Source organism: Miniopterus schreibersii (genome assembly GCF_964146895.1).
Source record: "Miniopterus schreibersii genome assembly, chromosome: 3".
In the NCBI taxonomy this organism is placed as follows: Eukaryota; Metazoa; Chordata; class Mammalia; order Chiroptera; family Miniopteridae; genus Miniopterus; species Miniopterus schreibersii.
In genome coordinates this window covers 104,325,193-104,342,869 of record NC_138103.1, presented here as the reverse complement: position 1 = coordinate 104,342,869, position 17,677 = coordinate 104,325,193, and the positions used below count along the sequence as shown (strand labels likewise).

The window sequence follows — 17,677 nt, the reverse complement described above, 5'->3', positions numbered from 1 at the left end:
GGTTAGCAGGTCGGCCTGCGCAAGGACGGGTCTCAGGCTTGGTTCCCTGTCAAGGGCACATACCTGGGTTGCAGGTTCAACCCCCAGCCCGGGTTGGGGCACGTGAGGGAGGCAACCAATCCATGTCTCTTTCCACCTTCCCTTCCTCCCTCTCTCCCTTCCACTCTCTAAAAATCAATGGAAAAAGTCTCCTCCGGTAGGACTAACAACAACAAAACATCTGCAGCAACTAACATAATACAAAGTATCTGTGACTCATTGTTGGAAATGTCACAAGTATCTCACCACTGCTGTCGGTTGTTGCCTGTCTTCGTAGTTGACAAAGATGCTAAATTTCAGTTAGAGTTTGGTGAAAGTAAAGATGTCATTTGTATCTCTGATCCGAGCTCCCGGGAAGCCCGATTTCTAGCCGTGAAAAGACCCTGCTGCAGCAGTAATTCCACAAAGGAGCTTGGCAATGGGCCTCCCACAGTAATCAACCCGGCACAGGAAAATAGTCATTTTATTCACTCTGCAAAGTTTAAAGTACCTGCCACGTCTCCTGAGGGCTGATCCCTGCCCTGATAAGGTTCACAATTTAGTGCAGAAGAATGTAGCTGTTGTTTCATGGAAAAATAAGCTTAAAAAATAGGCCTCTCCTCTAACGGCTTGGTTTCGCTAGTTCGTTCTTGCTGAAACTTGCCCCATCCTTCATGACGGAAGTTAACTCACATTGTTTTTCTTGCCTTAGTGCCTCGTTTAAATTAAGAAATTATCCATTCTAAAGATTTTCATTTTTTTGTCAGATACATTCTTTTCATCATTTTAGGGAGAAAGTGGGAGTTTTTAAAGCGTATCATTATTCGGGGCCACCCCTAGTGTCTGACACGCCAGCCTCAGACTAGGTTTAGCCTTCGGTTGTCATCTTTGGCCACTGGGACATGCACTGTTTATCCAGATTAGAAAACTCTAGAACAGAGACAGTGAATTAATTTACTAATCGTTATAATCTGTGATTATAAGATTTTTTCCAAATAAAAATTAAAGAAAATAGCATTCATTACTACACTTCTAAAAGCTTCTTTTAAAAAAAAATATATATATATGTTTTTATTGATTTCCGAAAGAGGAAGGGAGAGGGAGAGAGAGAGACAGAAACATCAATGATGAGAGTCATCCATCAGCTGCCTCCTGCAAGCCCACTGCTGGGGATCGAGCCTGCAACCTGGGCATGTGCTCTGACCAGGAATCGAACTGTGACCTCCTGGTTCATAGGTCAACACTCAACCACTGAGCCAGGCCTGCCAGGCCTAAAAGCTTTTTAAAAAAATTTTTTTAAGTACATCATTTATTCCAATGTTTTGCCTACAGAAAATCCTTTATAACTTTTGTAAGGGGCAGTCATGTGCACTGGGAGATTAATAGTACATAAATTTTAAATGTCCCCCAAACCCAGCTGGACTCCTGGGAAACCCCAGGCCTCTGAAGTACCTGCGGCTGTTTTGCTGACCTGTCACCACCTGCTCTGATCCTGCCCCTCCCCTCCCACACCACGCACCTCCCTCTGCGCCCACCTGTGTCTGAGACATGCAAGCTGCCAGGTATGAATCAGATCCCTGGTTCAGATAAAACAAGTTACAGTGATTTCGGGGGGCGGGGGGCATTGAGAAGCTGCCAGGATGAGTAAGCCCATAACTGAAATTTTGGTGGTGCAGGCTCAAGGCACAAAATCACTCATCTGCCCAGGAGCGTGGTCCCAGAGCCACCCTGCTGTGCGCAACAGTGATGGACCCGAACAGCTGAGACTCGGCACTGCCCCCAGCGTGCTCTGGGAGCTGGTTCTTAGCTGAGTGTGAGCAACTCTTCATTCATTAACCAGTACTTTTTGTTTTTCAAAAAAGTGGAATTCTATACCCGCCAGGGCCCTCTGGGTGCTGGTTGCAACGTGGACACTGGCTGCTCTGGCGGCCCAGCTGAGCCCACAGTGAAATTTCGGAGAGCCGCTGGCAGGGAAGATCTCTGAGATTTGGACAAAGGGCTTGCACTCGGCAGACTCGGGTATTCGCTACCCCCATGCACCCAAGGGAAGCTGACACCTGCAGTCCTCTAATTCATTCTTCCTTGAGCATTGCTTGAGCACCCACTGTGTGCTCAGGGAGGGGCATGCCACCGTGTGTAAGCCACAGCCCCCACCTTTGATGGTGGGTGCTGTCACTGCTCAGGGCACATGCCACGGGGGCCAAGCCTGAGGCCGGCTCCATAGATGGCCAGCAGGGTCTTGACATGGCAGCTCGGGTGCCCGGCAGCCCAGGTGCCAGCCTGCTCAGGTTCCTGCCAGCTCAGCAGGGCAGAAGGAAGGGGAAGGAGACCATTGTAGGGAAAAGTCCCTAAACAACGCTTGTTGTGCAATAACACCAAGAGCCGGACTGAGCTGATTTTGAAAGTTTTGGTTTTCATATTACTAACTCTAAGAGGATTTATTTTTATCTCCCATTAGGCCAATTAAAAAAAAATAGCAACGGGAAATTTGCATCCTGTTTATATTGTGGTGTAAGTATACGATGTATTTATATGTAATATGTGTTATATGCATTATAATGTATGTTGTTATTTAGAGAAGTAATGGAGTAACTCCGGTCTCGATATGGACCCGTTTACAGGATGAATAGTTATTTCTAAGAGTGATCTCAAATCCCTGGCTGGGGGCAGAGGAGGGCAGAAGATATATATTTCAGTACTTTACAAAAATAAATATTTGCCAGCTACTCTTTGAGGAGGGGCCAGAGGTGATGATAAATGAAACAAATAATAGTATTTGGTGGCAACACTTATACTAATGAGAACTGCCATTCTAGAAAGTGAGAAAACCCTAAGTCCAGCTAAAATCCCAAACAAAAGAATTTTCCAGCCTCTGAGCTCGTTTCTGAACCTGCTGACGTGTGGAAGGCGCAGAGTTGGAGGGGCCCAGGCTTGAACCCCACGCCGCCCTGTAGCCAGTTGGAGGCCTCAGCAGATCACTCCGCCTGTCTGTGCATCAGCTCCTCCCCTGCACTCACCTGCAGCACAGGTGAGAGTCCCTGAGGAGCGTGAGGTCGTCATGCAGACTCAGTAAGGTGACGTGAAAAAGCTCTTGGCGCCAAGCAGGTGTACGAAACATGGCAATGCCCCCCCACCGCACTCCCTTGCCAGAGCTTTCGGAAACTGGTTTTGTTTGTTTGTTTGGAAGGGGTAGGGTGTTGTTTTAAGAGACTGACTCTTGCAGCCTAACTGTGTTTAGGAGGCAAGAGTTAGCAGATTATAGTTAGACTAATAATTGCGGTTTAATTCACCACGTTTTCGTGCTGAATTCTCGCATCACGGAGTCGTGTCTCTGCTCGCCGTGACTGTGGCCTGGCGCTGGGAGCTCGTCAGAGCCCTGACGTCCCCATGGGTGATTAGTAACAGTGATCCCATCCGACGAGGTCATTTTCTGAGGAGGAGCCATGTTCTGCCTTTCTTTCCCGTGTATATGACTTTAAAACGCAAAGCCAGATTTTACAAAAGCAAAATATTAGGCCAGGGACAGTGAGATGTTTACTCCTATATTAGGTATTTACTCAGCCCGTGCACCTTGCCCGGCTCGGCTCCAGGCTCCCGGGACCCAACAGGCAGGCATCCTGCTGCAAGGGGCTCACACTCCAGTGACTTCAAACTGTCCTGATGCGCTGGGTCCTGGTGGCACTTTATAGCGAGGCCACTGATGGAAGCCAGCGGAGCTCAGCACAAGGATGAGAAAATCCGTGCGAGTAAAAAGAATCTGAGTCTCCCGAGTTCAGATTTCCAGGTCCAGCGGCCAACTGAACAATGACAGGACCCCTAAGATGCACTGAGCTCTTCGGGGTCACGGCGAACGGCCCGCTGTGGGATCGAGCACACAGAGCTCCCCTGCGTTTAGACCAGCTTTCTCGGCCACGTGGAATCGACTTTGTGGAAAGGCCTCCCGGGTACCTCTGGAGGCTCCATGTTCAATGGCAGAAACCTGAAACTGGAAAGCAGACCCTCCCTTGATGCAGAACATGGAACTGGTCGCGGGGATTTCAGGTCAACTCCCAGCCTCCCCCAGACTTCTCAGCCTAGATTCAGTTCCCTGCTCGCTCACGGACGGGGGACTTCTCCGAGCTCAGCTTCCTCTTCTGCAAACCGAGAAGCGGAGCGGCACCTGCCAGAGTTGCCTAACTGCTGAGCTCGCGCCCGGCTTGCATCAGGCCCATGCTGGCTGACCAGGTGGCCCTGCCCCCCCCTCCCCCCCACCCCCCAGCTCAGTGGGGCTGCAGGCTCTTCACGTGGTTCCGGCACGTCCTTGAGCCTGCTCTGCCCTGCATTCAGCTGCCAGGTGAGGAGGGAGAGGTGCGTGTGGGCCCACATGCGCTTTGCGTTCTGGGCAGGCCAGGAGGGGCTTCGTGGCAGTGGTCCCGTGGCAGTGGTCCCGTGGCAGTGGTCAGGACCCAGTCTCGTGCCACACCTGTCTGCGGGATGCTGGGAAGTGTGGTCTGGATGCCCTGGGGAAGGAGGGAATGGAGTTTGATCAACACTCGCCAACTTCACCTCAATACTTAATCCCGAAGGTTGTCGGAGGTTGAGGTAACACATAGAAACTCGCAGAGGCTCCGGATCAACAGGTATTAGCTCTGGGGTCCCATTGGCCCTGCTCCTAACTGGGCTGAGGCCTCTCTTCCTCGCAGCTCACCGTGGGTGGAGCAAAGGCCACGGGGGCGACTCCTGTCTTTATACTGTCTGCAGAGAGGGATCTAAGAGGAGAAGCTTTAGAGCTGGCCACGCCCTTGGTCCCATTTACCATAATCCAGGGTCGTTTTAGAAATATTTCATGTGATTGAGGGGTGTGGGCAGGAGAAGAGGCCACCATAAGTTCACTTTATTATTAAATGATACCGAATGTGTGTGACCTTAAAGTCAGAGAAACTGGGATTCACCAGACTGACTCACCCAGGTCGGTTCCCCAAGCTGCCAGAGCGGTTCCCCAAGTGCCAATCAGGTCATGCCAGCATCTGCTCAACATCTGCCCATCCCTCCATGAACTTCAGGACAAAAGCCAAAGGCCTTATGCAGGGTCGGCGTCCCCCATCCCTCCCTCTCAGGTCAGCCCTGCCTCCCTCTCCAGCCTTACTCAATGGTTCTCCTCTCCTTCTCCGTCTGTCCATCCATCCATCCATCTGTCCGTCCATCTGTCCATCCGTCCGTCCATCCACCCGTCCATCCGTCCATCCATCCATCCATCCATCCGTCCGTCCGTCCGTCCGTCCGTCCGTCCATCCATCCGTCCATAACTCCGTCCATCGATCGCCAGCTATTTCTCTACTCCCAGTTGTACTGACTGGGGACACCACAGTGAGCAGGGCACTGCCCGTGGCGGGGATGGCATCCTAGCCCGTCCCTGGCCGCAGGTGCCTGCCTCCGAGGCTTGCTGTCCTCTGTGCTCCCCGCCAGCCCGGCCCACGGAGACCCGGGTACAGCCCTGCCCGGGCTGCTCCTTCGTGGCACCCTGTGCGTTCTCTACAGCACCCGGCCACCTGAAACGCCCTTTGGCTCATTGGTGCGCATTTGTCTGCCTTCCTTGCCCGCGGTCCGACTCCCACGAGGACAAGGACCTTGTTTATCTGTCCCCATAGTACCCGCAGCACCTGTCTGCCCGGCACAAAGCGCAAGTGCAGTGAGTACATGTTGGATGAATGACTTACAGAAAGAAAGAACCGACAGGCGATGGCCCTGTGGCCCGGGGGACAGTGTGAGCTCCATCTGCCTCCCGGTAGCCTGTGCTCATCGCCCTCTGGTTTTGGTTTTCTAGGGAATGACACCCCTCCACTGGGCAGCTTTCCACAACCAGCCTCAGCACACCCAGATCCTGCTGAAGAAAGGGGCAGACCCCACCCTTGTGGACAAAGACTTTCAGACGGCCCTCCACTGGGCAGTGCAGGTAGGCCGGCCAGCGGCGCTCGCGGTGTCAGCCCTGGGAGAGGGGCGGCCGGGCACGGCCCTGACGCGGGTGTGGGGTTCCTGCTTCACAAGTAAGACTCACGGTGTCCTCCCCTCCATTCGCATCCCAGAGCGAAGAGCAAACCTGCCGCTTTGCAGGCTTTGGGGGCACCAGCTGTTGAGAAGAAACCCTCCCAAGGTGCAGAGGGGGCGTTATAGCCTATCGGGGAGAGCCTGCCTTGGCTGTCACACTCACACACACCCACACACACTCACATACACTCACATACACACACACACATTCACAGTCACACAGTCACACACACATGCACACACTCACACACACACAGTCACATACACACACTCATACACACACACACACACACTCACACTCACAGTCACACAGTCACATACACACTCACACACTCACACACACACAGTCACATACACACACACACACTCACATACACACACTCATACACACACACATACACTCACACACAAAAACACACAGATACAGTAACACACACAGTCACTCACAGACACACACATTTAGTCATACATACACACACACAAATACACACCGTCACGCACACACACACTTCTATCTCCCCCCTCACGGCTCACAGTGCACCAGGATAAACCTCCCGAGATTTACTGAGAAAGCCCCTTCGAAGTCTAGACCACGACTCTTCTTCCTTCCCAACCCTCCAAAGCCGAGCGATCCCGGTGACCCTGACTCCACGCTGAACAAGAGGGCCCATGACCCCCCCCCCCCCCCCGTCACTCTCTCAACAGGGAGCCTGACTCAGAACACAACCAGCGAAGTCAGAGCGGGCCCCACAAGCACAGTCCCCAGAGGGAAAACAGAACGAGTGAAGGGGTGAAAATCACTGACAGTCCCCCAAGTGCTCTCCTCAAGGGGAATGAATGATTTAGATGATCGGTTCGCTGGGCACCTCTCAGCAGACCTGCCAGCCCGCCCGCCCCCTGATGCCACACACGGACACCCCCCTGTTAACTTCCATCAGCCGGGAGGGGCACCGTGCCGAGCAGCTGCAGGGTCCTTGCTGAGGGAATCTCTGCCCACCCACAGCAGGGGCACCCAGGTGTTTGCACAGGCCCCACACGGGCACCTGGTACTTTCAGGGTTGACATGTGCACCTGAGATCGGGGAAAAGGAAGTGATTTGCAAATTGCTCTGTTTTTGTCCCTTCAACCGTGGCTGCTGAGGGAGACTGTGAGGTGGGCTCCCCCACCTGCCTGGAGCACTGTCAGTGTCTAACCGCCCCCCGCCCCCTCGGCCTGATCCCTGCCCGGGGCTCCGTCCTCTGGCCGGGCCAGGGTCCCCATAGCAGTGGCCCCATGGTGACCTGACTGGGCACCCAGGAAGTGTCCCACGTACGATGGCCGTCAGTGAGGTGAGGGGTCCCAGACTCCAGCACTCTCTGTGTATTTACCCTGCCTGCTGCCTCCATGGCTCTGGGGTGGGCTCACGTGTGTGCACCTTGAGCAATCTTCCCGGGAACTCGGGCCCCCTTCCCTCAGCCACCACCGGCTTAGACCTGCTGTCCTGGACCTGGCTGGGCGGGGAGTGGTCAGCAGATCCCCCCCACCTGCTGCGCTGGGCTCCGGGGGTGGGAACCCCTGTTCTTATCCTCGGAGAGGCAAAACCAAAGGGCCGATGCACTCAACTCACAAAGGGGGAGTTTGGCGTCACAGTCCTGGCTTTGACCTGAGAGGAGCCGGCCACAGCTGCGTGACTGACCCCTCCGCGTGTCTGGGTGCGGTGGACACTGCGTGTGAGGAATGATCTGGAAACTGGAGAGATTGCCCTTTTTATTGTGGCTCCTGGTTTCCTCCTGACGGCTTAGCTATCAGGCCCACACCTTCATGGTTTCTCTCTCCCAAATTCCAGGGCTTTTAACCAGCTGCACAGATTTCAGTCCCATCCGCCCATAGAAGTAGCTGGAGAGTTTCGAACAAGACTGAAACCCAGGCGCACACCCCAGGGTTTCGGTCCAGGGCTCAGGGTGGAACCCAGGCCAGGGTGGAGCCCGGCACCCACGTCTTTTAGTTCCCCTGCCCCTCGAGGTGCAACGCGGCTGGGACTGAAACCACTGAGATCAATGAGTCCACGGCAATGGGCTAAAACCTCCCCCAGTCCCACCCGGGCATCTGCATGGTGACCACGGTTTTGTAGACATAACGCCTCCCTCGCTGACTTACTCGGTCGCTTTAAAACACGTTCCTTGAGCGCCTCTGTGTGTGTGGCGTTAGGGCAAGAAGGTGAAGGGCAGACCCCTGTGGGAACCCCAGGGGTGGGAATTCCTGTGGGGGATTCGGGGCAGAAGGCGTCTGGGGCGGGGTGAGGACGGGGCGTCTCCGCTTGTGCAGAGAAGCTATGACTGTGACGCTCAAGGGGCCCAAGGTCTTCCCTTGTCTTTGCTCTGTTTACTTCCGACTCGCTACTTGTTTTATGCCCCACTTTCTCAAAGGATTTTAGCGACTAGGATTATAAATTATAAATTATAAATTAGGATTTCACCTGATTTATAGCGATGTGACCACCGCTGGACCATTTTGGTCGTCACGACGCCCCCGTCAGCACTCGCCCGCGTCGTCTCATTAACCTTGGAAAGAGCCCTGCCCGGTGCTCAGCGCCCAGCCTCCCGGGCGGCGATTCCCAACCTTCTCCATCCCACGGCACAGACACTACTTACTCCAAGCCTGCGGCTCACCAAAAAATACATCTTTTTGCCGATCTGACCAAAAAGTAGTTATAATTTCGGTTCACTCAGACCAGACGGCGATGGCTGTGCTGGCTGTTGTCTTTTTTTTTATTTGACCACCTAAGAGAAAGGAGGCCGTGCCCCCGGCTAAATAGCCACGTGTTGCGTGTTCTAAACATCCTCGTGGCTCACAGGCGGGCAGTCGCTGCCCTGGAGCGCGGAGCAAGGCGACAGGGTTAGCGAGCAAGGCGCCCCCGGGGGCCCCGCCTTCCCTCCAGCTCCCGGTAATGTAAGTGCCCCCGGTCCCCTGATCACGGAGGACGACTCGGCTCCTACAGGAGACAGAGGCGTCCGCGGCGGCCGGAGACGAGAGGGGATTTGTTGGCAGACTTGGCGGATGCACGGCCTTGTCTCCTGTTCGGAATTGTCTCTCTCTGCTCTTAGCTCACGTGCCCAGAGAGGGGAGGGCGCTGGCTGTAGTCACGAGCTCCTCTGACTGTCTTCCAGAGCGGAAACAGGGCCCTGTGCTCCATCATCCTGAGCCACCACCGGGGCCCGTCCATCATCAACTACGACGACGGGAGCGGGAAGACCTGCATGCACATGGCCGCGGCTGCCGGCTTCAGCGACATCATCACCGAGCTGGCCCGAGTCCCCGAGTGCAACCTGCAGGCGCTGGACGTGGACGACAGGTACCCGCGGGGCACTCAGAGGCGCCGGGGACTGTTGCTCACGCTCCCCAGAGGTCAATCCCGGCAGGAAGGACGTGCTTACGGGGCTGTCCTGTCCGAGTCCGTCTTTACCGCCAGCGCCATCCACACGTGCGCCCGTGACGGTCAGGGCAGGGGGACAGCGCTGCGGCGAGACGCCGGGCGTGCCGGCCCCGGGTTTTCTCTGCCAAGCGTCCCCTGTTCTCAGACGGCTTCTGTCAGCTTCCTGCCCTGTGAACCTTTTGTTCTTAACAGCAAGTTCTCTTTTTTCTTCATTCCTGGATTATGTCATAAAATCAACAGGGCTTGTTATCCGGACACGAGAGTGTGACAAAGGCTTTGTGCTCAGAACTGGATGAGCCCTTATTAGGGGTTTGTTTTCGGTTGTGGAAAAGGTGTTGGTGCCAAAAAGGAAGCTGGCTCCCAAAAGTGGGGAGACGCAGCTCAGGGTGATGAACCGCGGCCCGGAGGCGTGTCCCCCGTCGGTGTCCCCCGTCCCCCCACCCAGGGCCCTTCACCCACGGTCGGCGTCGGACTTTCAGTTAGAATGTTACCCGACCTTTGTTCGGGGCGGCCCTGGGTCCCGGGAAATGGAAAAACTCAGCGAAGGACAGGGGACTGGCTATAAGCGTGAGGCGCGTGTGCTGCGGACGGTGCCGGGTGTGTTCCGTTCATCTCGTCTGAGAGTTTTCATTGCTATTTTTCAGAGAGAGCGGAAGGGAGAGGGAGGGGGAGAGAGAGAAACGTCGATGTGAGAGAGACGCACCGACTGGTTGCCTCCCACGTGGGCCCCGACTGGGGCTGGGGATCGAGCCTGTAACCGAGGTACGTGCCCTTGGCCGGAGTCAAACCCGGGACCCTCAGTTAGCGAGCCAGCGCTCTAACTACTGAGCCCACCAGCCAGGGCTGTGACGTGTGGTTTTTTACCTTCTTTTATTAAGGAGCAAAATTAGCCACGTATTCATCCTAATTTCAGAGGCCACGTGATACCCCCGAGGCCTGAAATCCTCGTAACACAGGGAAAAGCTTCGCAAGTTGCGCGTAGGCCTCAGGATCCGGAGGCGGTTGGCCTGCCGACCTTGGAAGCAGAGCTCCCGGGAGAGCAGGAGGGGATCCCGGGGGGCGGGAAAGCGTGAGGACCTCAGCCGCCCGGCAGGAGAGCCCACGACCCAGAGGGGGTGGAGGGCGCACGGTTTAGAGGACGGGCTGGGGAAGAGCCTGGCTGCTTCGAAACACTTCTAGAACCAGCTCCGGAGAGAGCGTCTCCCGTTTTTTATTGTCGCACCCAAGCAAAGAAAATCCAGTTCCCCGGGCCTCGGGGACGGAAGCGAAACCAGGAGAGAGAAAAGCGCAGGAGGCAGGGCTAGGAGGGTTCGAGGCACGGCGAGGTCTGGGGCCTCATACCTGCCGCCTCGCGGCCCGGCCCGCCCGATTTGTCCCCATGTTCAGCCCCAGCAGCTGCACCTCGCGTTGGGTCCTTAGGCCGGTGTTGGAGGGTTTTTCCGAACGCTGCTGGGCTTCCGAGCTGTGAGCGGCCGCGGGCGTCGTGGCTTCCCTTTCCCGCTTCCCTTTCCCGGTGGAGAGAAAGTTTTGTGGAAAGGGAAGAAAAATAAGGCAGTGATTTTTGAAAAAGGGGATGCGGGAACGTGGGGGGGGGCTGGTCCTCCTGGGCATTAAATCACGTCATGAATCTGTGACATTCGAGGCACAGCGGTGCTAGCCCAAGACGGGTGGCACAGACGCAGGACACAGGAGTAGCTCGTGGAGTTTAAATGCCCGCATTGCCTCGGCGGTGAGGTCCCACCTCCCTTCCGTCCCAGCTCGTTTGCCCTCGGGAAGGACCGTCTCCCCCGAGTTCTCCTGACGCACTTCTGGGCATCTCCAGGGAGCGTCTCCATGTCCCGTAAATCACTCCCCGGCCACTGATCCCTCGGCCAGCGCTGCTTTCTTGTTCCCATCGCCCCCGGCAGCCGCAGGCCACCTCATCACTGCCGCTCGCCTCTCCGAGTTTCCCCTCGGTCGCGAGCCCTGACCCCACTCCTCCCGGTGACAGCTGAGACCCGTCCGCCTGGCAGGAGGCCGCCTGAGCTGCGGCTCCTGCAGGGCCGGGGGCTTAGAGGGAGGAACTACGGCCGAGGGGACCTGAGACTGGCGCCTGCAGGCTGCCCACGGACTCCGTGTGCCTCAGGCAGACGATCTCTGCGCTCCCCTTGTTTCTCTGGGAACCGACGAAAGTTGGAGCCGCTGTCGTAAAGGAGCATTTCGCAGGGCTCCCAGCAGACTGCCACGTGTCACCACCACGAACAAGACTCAGACCCGTCCCGTCTCCGGCTCAGGCTGTCTCTGTAAAGCCGTCTCCCAACCCTAAGCTCTGGCAGCTGGTCGCTTCCCCCCGACGGCCTGCCGTGTCCGGGGTGCGTCCTGCGTGGGCACGGTCGGGACGTCGTGCTTTGAGGCTGTCTCGCCGGCAGGCTGCACCTGAGATTCCTCGGGCAGCAAGCGGGCCCTCTTCGTGGCTGAGCCTGTCCCTCCGCGCGGACGGGCTCGTTGTTTACGCGGCTCCCTGTTGAAGGACCTCAGGTTGTCTCCGGTTTGGGGCAATTATGAATCATGCTGCTATAAGCGCTCACGCCCGGGTGTCCGTGCGCGTCTGTGTTTTCATTTCTCTGGCCGATTAGTGCCCAGGAGCGAGGCCGCTGGCTCACACGGTGAGTCCGTCTTTAGCCGCGGGGGGAACCGGCGCCGCTTTCCCGAGGGGACGGTTCGGTTTCTCATCCCCACCAGCCACGTGCCGGCCTCGCAGCTGCTCCGTCTCCACCAGCACTTGGTGTCACCGGGTGTTTTTGTTTTTGTTTTTTGTGTTTGTAATGTTGGCTGTTTCCATAGTCACGCCGCGGTGTCTCGTGTGGTTTTCATTTGCGTTTCGCTGAGGACAGATGTTCCTGACACACTGTCATGTCCTCAGTTACCACTCAGGCGTCTTTGACGATGGGTCTGTTCTGATCTCTTGCCCATTTTCAAAATGGGCTTGTGTGTTTTCTTACTTAGTCTTGAAAGATTTTATATATTCTGAATATAAACCCTTTGTTGGATACGCGTTTGCAAATATCTTGTCCAAGTCTCTGGCCTTTTCCCCCCATTTTATTAAGAAAATACTGGTTTTACGTTTTAATAAAGCCTTAAATACTGATGAATATATATTTACCTTCTGGCTGAGGAAGGACTTTCTAAGCATAAGTCATAGAAACAAAAGAAACAAAAATGGAGAGGTAATTAAATGTATTTAAAAAAATTTGTGAAAAATCACTAAAAACTTAAAAGTCAAGTAGCAACCTACAGAAAACGTTTGCATGCGCGTATCCGATAAAAAGACTGATGCATTTAATGCGCACAAAGCCCTATAAATTGCTAAGGAAAACCAACAATCGAATAGAAAAGTGGGCAAGGCACTGAGTCATTTCAATGAAGGAACTTGAATGGCAAATAAACATATATTTCAAAAGTTCACCCTCACTATTAATTAATTACATGCAAAAACACAGCCGCCCACAGCGAAGTGTCACTTTGCCAGTCTGCCTACCACCCGGCAAAGATGTTCTGAGACGGTGCTGACGCTCGGTGTTGGAAGGAGCCGGGACCCGGCGGCAGGGCGAGCAAGTCTGTCCTCCTAGACGGCAGGTCGGCGTGAAGCATGAAGAGACTTAAAGTTGGCCCCACTCTTTGCCCCATCCCTTCCTCTTCTAGGAGATTCTCGGTTAGGCCAGGAAGGCGGAGGGCCAGGGGAAGCAGACTAGAGGAGGGGCGTCCCCCGCGAGAACACCGTCGCCCCGAAGCCCCGTAACACACGCCGTTTCCGCAGACGCAGAAACGCGCCCTCCCGGGGGCCGAGCCGCCCGACCCACCCCCTTCTCATCACTGTGTGGTCCCTTCCCGTGGTTCCCAGGACACCCCTGCACTGGGCGGCCGCCGCGGGCAAGGCGGAGTGCGTGCGGTCCCTGCTGGACCTGGGCGCGGACAGCAACCTGCGGGACATCAACGAGAGCGCGCCCCTGGCCTACGCCCTGTGCGGGGGCCACGCGGCCTGCGTCCGGCTCCTCTCCCGGGAGAGCAGGTGAGCTCAGCGGGCGCACGTGTGTCTCGCCCTCTCTGAGGTCGACGGGGGGGGGGGGGGGGGGGTTAAATTGTTTAAACGACTGAGGCGCCAAACCAGCTATAGCTTGGGGATCGGGTTTGCCGGCGTCTAAGCCCAGGGACCTCTTTTCGACTCTGGAGCAAAGTGAGAGCAGCGAGCCCGATTCCAGCAGCCTAACATTCAGGGGACTTTTTTTTTATTTAAGATTTTTAAAATTGATTTTTAGAGAGAGAGAGACATTGATGCGAGAGCCAAGCACCCATCAGCTGCCTCCTGCATGCCCCCAACCAGGAACGGAGCCCACTAGCCCCAGCACGTGCCCCGACCGGGAATCGGAGCAGCGACCTTTCCGCGCACTGGATGACGCCCAACCATCCCTGGCCCTTCCTGCCGGGTCCCATTCTAACCCACTCGCCTGCACACACAGTTTACTACGTCTTGCTTTGGTCCTTTGGAAATTATTGGTTCACTTAGTTATGAATATCTTCCCAGTTACACATCTCATTATATAATATCCAAAGATCACACGGCCCTGGCCGGGGACTCGGTGGGTTGGAGAATCGTCCCCTGCACCGAAGGGTCTCAGTTCAATTCCGGTCGAGGCCTATGCCTGGGGTTTGGGTTCGATCCCCAGTTGGTTGGAAGGCAGCCAGCTGATGTTTCTCTCACATGAATGTTTCTCTCTCTCCCTCCCTCTCTCTTCCTCTCTCTCTAAAATCAATAAAATCTAAAAATTCAATTGAATTTAAAAAAATTCAATCATTAGAGTATAACGAAAAATCACGTTTGTTAATATCATCCCTAATATCACCCCAAACCCTAACATCACCCCTGGAACTGTCGGAAAAGCTTCACGTGTCAGGGAGCTGCCAAGTGCACTGTGTGCGGTCATGTTTTCCAAAATTCTAATTTTTGCTCAAAAGCTAGACTTCTGTCCTGGGCCACAATGACTGTTGATTGTTTACCTTGAAACGACAGGCTCCCTTTGTTCATTTTTGAGGAAATTTCTGCAGCTGCCCCGCTTTTCATACCCATGTGTGTCTGTAAGTCACAGAAACGGTGTCCCTGTGAAAACGGGTCCGGTTCAGCCGGCCGGGCGCCCCTCAAAGCAGTCGCCATACTTGAGTCTAGGGTAGAATTGCTTATGAGCACTTCCTGTTCTGTCAAAAAACGTATCCTCAAGGATCAATATTTAATAGAAGTAATAACCTTTACTGGGCATTATTAAGTTAAATGGCAATTTTTATAATGCAAGTCCAGTGGGGCTATTGTCTGGATTTGTGCCAAGTGGCCCACAGTTTCCCCCCTGTCTCTGTTGCACCCTTGGTCCAAAAAGCAGCCAAGTAAAAAAGACAATCCCATCCCGACATTATTACAAATATCGTTTTAACCCCATGAAACCCCTAAAGACTGTCAGGATCCCCTCCCTAGGGTTCGGTGGCCCACACTTTGAGACCCACTCGCCTAAGTCACAACCTGGCACAAAGGAAGGTGCTGCTGTGGCATGAATTACACAGGGACACGTCTACAGAAGGAAACTTGAGAAAATATTAGCGACCCCCTGGGGTTCGTTCTCTCGGGTTGGGCGTCCGGAAGTTGTGTTCGATATCTCAGAAAGCCCGCTGGAGGGTGAGAGAGGAACCTAAAAATATCTTCATGGGAGTAAAGAGTCGCTGCCTGGCCGTGGGACCTGCAGAACAAACACTCAGTCCGTGCGGCCAAAATAAGTGGTGTTTTTCAGAGTCCAGATTCCAGCGTCTGGCCCTGAAGAGTCTGCGGCAGGCCGGCTGTCGGGCCTGCTCGCGGGTCAGGTGTCACCGTTTCCTTGACCTCAGAGAGCGCGAAGTCGCTTGTGGCCTCAGGAGAGAGTAACAAAATTTTCCGAGGAGCAAAAGCAGAAGCGGCGGAGGGGGAACTCCGCGAAGGAGAAGAGCCGAGGCCCCGGCCGCGCTGACCTTTCCTCCTTGGAAGCCGCCTGCCCCTCCCGGCGCCCACTTTCCTCCGCCCCCCTCGGCCTTCACGCCTCCTCTCCTGCAGCGACGCCCAGCCAGAGCTGCTTCCCTGGGCCCCCTTTAGTACACTTTGCTAAAAAGCATTTTTTTCAATAGGAAATTTAGTGAAAACCGAAATGGAAACAAAACCCACACAAACAGCAAAGAACGGGCAGGCTTCCTGCGGTGGACAGTGTCGGGCTCGGCCCAGGTCTCCCGGGTCCCCGTCGGAGCCTCCGAGGCCACAGCCCCCCTGACACCCCGCCCGCCCCGGCCCAGCGGGTGCAGCTCGGGCGCACCTTGGCCTTCACCTCCCTGAGGGAAGCTGACCCCACCCGCCCGCCCTACCCGCCTTGGACGTGAGGACAGGACTGCTCCAGGCCATTTTCAGCTCTTTTTCCCTGTGAAAACATCATCTAGGGGTAGATTGTGAAAGGATGAGTCACAGGGAACAAGAGGAATGAGGCTAAGACGTGTCTGGCCGGGAGAGAATGGACCCCCTCAAGGGAACTCTGACCAGACCAGCGAGTTCCTACCTTTTCCATCTCGTGTCACATAAACTAATTACTAAAATTCTGCAGCACACCCAAAAATACATTTTTTTTTGCCGATCTGACGAAAAAAACAGATTTAACTTTGATTGATTTATACCTGGCACATGTTGTTGTGTTGGCTGTTGTCATTTTTTTTTAAAAAAAACACGTTTTTATTGATTTCAGAGAGAGAAAGGGAGAGGGAGAGAGAAAGAGAAACATCAAGATGAGACAGAAACATTGATCGGCTGCCTCCCGCGGGCCCCCTACCGGGGCTGGAGCCCGCAGCCTGGGCAGGTGCCCGGACCGGGAGTGGAACCAGTGACCTCCCAGCTCATGGGTCAATGCTCAACCGCTGAGCCAGGCCAGCCGGGCAGCTGTTGTCCTGTTTTTATTTGATAATCCAGGGAAAAGAGGTCAATGCCCCTCACTAAACAGTCAGGCATTGCGTGTGTTAAACATTCTCGCAGGGCACCGTTTGAAAGTCACTGCTCTGGAAGCAGGTCCGGAGTCCAGGCGCATCACCTTGACTGGAGAGGGCTTAGGTGTCTGAAGGACCTGAGACATCCCGCCCAGACGGGCGGACTGGACGGGGGTCTGGGTCAGAGGTGTCGCTGGCACTCGCTAACCTCACGTCTATCCCTGTTATTTTATAGGACGGAGCCTGCTCGGCCCCCGCCTTCCCAGAGCGGCAGGCCCCCGAAGAGGGAGGGCCGATTCGGCGTGCTCAACCAGATCTTCTGCAAGAGCAGGAGAGGAGAGCCGAGGGCCTCCCCGAAGGATCCCAGCGGGGACGGCCCCGGGGGGGAGCACAGCTCGGAAGTCGATGACATCATCACCACCTTCGACAGCATCGTGGATACCAACTGCCAAGAACAGCCTGGGGACCGGGTGGCTATGGTTGACTTTAAAAAGAGGACCCCGGAGAATTCAAGGTACCTCTTGCCAGAGAAGAAGCCGGTGGCCCGTCAGGGGCTTCCACCAATCAGAACGCAGAGCCTCCCGCCCATCACCCTGGGCAGTCACCTCCTGATGGCCTCCCACGGGGCTCCTGCCCACGTGAGCCTGGGCCCCGGCACCCAGCACGTGGCCCCAAAATCTCAGAAGAGCCGCAGCGAGCAGGATTTACTGGACAACAGGACTGGCGGCCCGGCCCTGCTGGACCAGCCCTGGGGAGGCAACTGCGGCCAGGTGCTCCGCAAGGCGTGGACCGGGTCTCCCGCCGAGAAGCTGCTGGACAGGTTGCTCGCCGGCAGGTCCAGGTACCAGGAAGTCCTGGGGCCTCGGCACCTTCCTCACCTGCGTGACCTGTCATCAGGTAAAGTCCTGGCTTCTTGCTTCCTGCTTCCCGGCAGCTCTCTGAGGACCTGTCTCAGGTTCTGGTTTGGAGCCTGGAGGGTGGGGCCAGAGCCAAGGAGGTGAGCAGTCGGTCTCCTTTCTTCCCTGAATCCACCCGATTCGAGACCTCCGGGCTGTGGACACGTCCTGTGCCCCCCCACACCCCACGAGAGCAGTTCTAAGAGACGCCTGAGTCTTCTCACCGACCCGGCAGCCGTGGGGGCTGGCATGTCAGAGCAGGGAGGTTACTATTTCCACTCGAGAGGATTCTTTGGGGGAGGGGGATCCCTGA

At 55.4% G+C, this 17,677-nt stretch overlaps 1 protein-coding gene across 1 annotated transcript in view; it reads left to right on the top strand.

Annotated features, from left to right (window-relative positions):
* ANKRD55 (ankyrin repeat domain 55) overlaps positions 1–17,677 on the top strand; it is a 54,101-nt gene that overhangs the window by 23,511 nt on the left and 12,913 nt on the right. The window contains exons 6-9 of the mRNA XM_081133167.1: positions 5,822–5,950; positions 9,189–9,373; positions 13,335–13,502; positions 16,704–17,365. Coding sequence (XP_080989293.1) covers positions 5,822–5,950; positions 9,189–9,373; positions 13,335–13,502; positions 16,704–17,365 — 1,144 coding nt within the window. The remainder of the gene's footprint in view (positions 1–5,821; positions 5,951–9,188; positions 9,374–13,334; positions 13,503–16,703; positions 17,366–17,677) is intronic.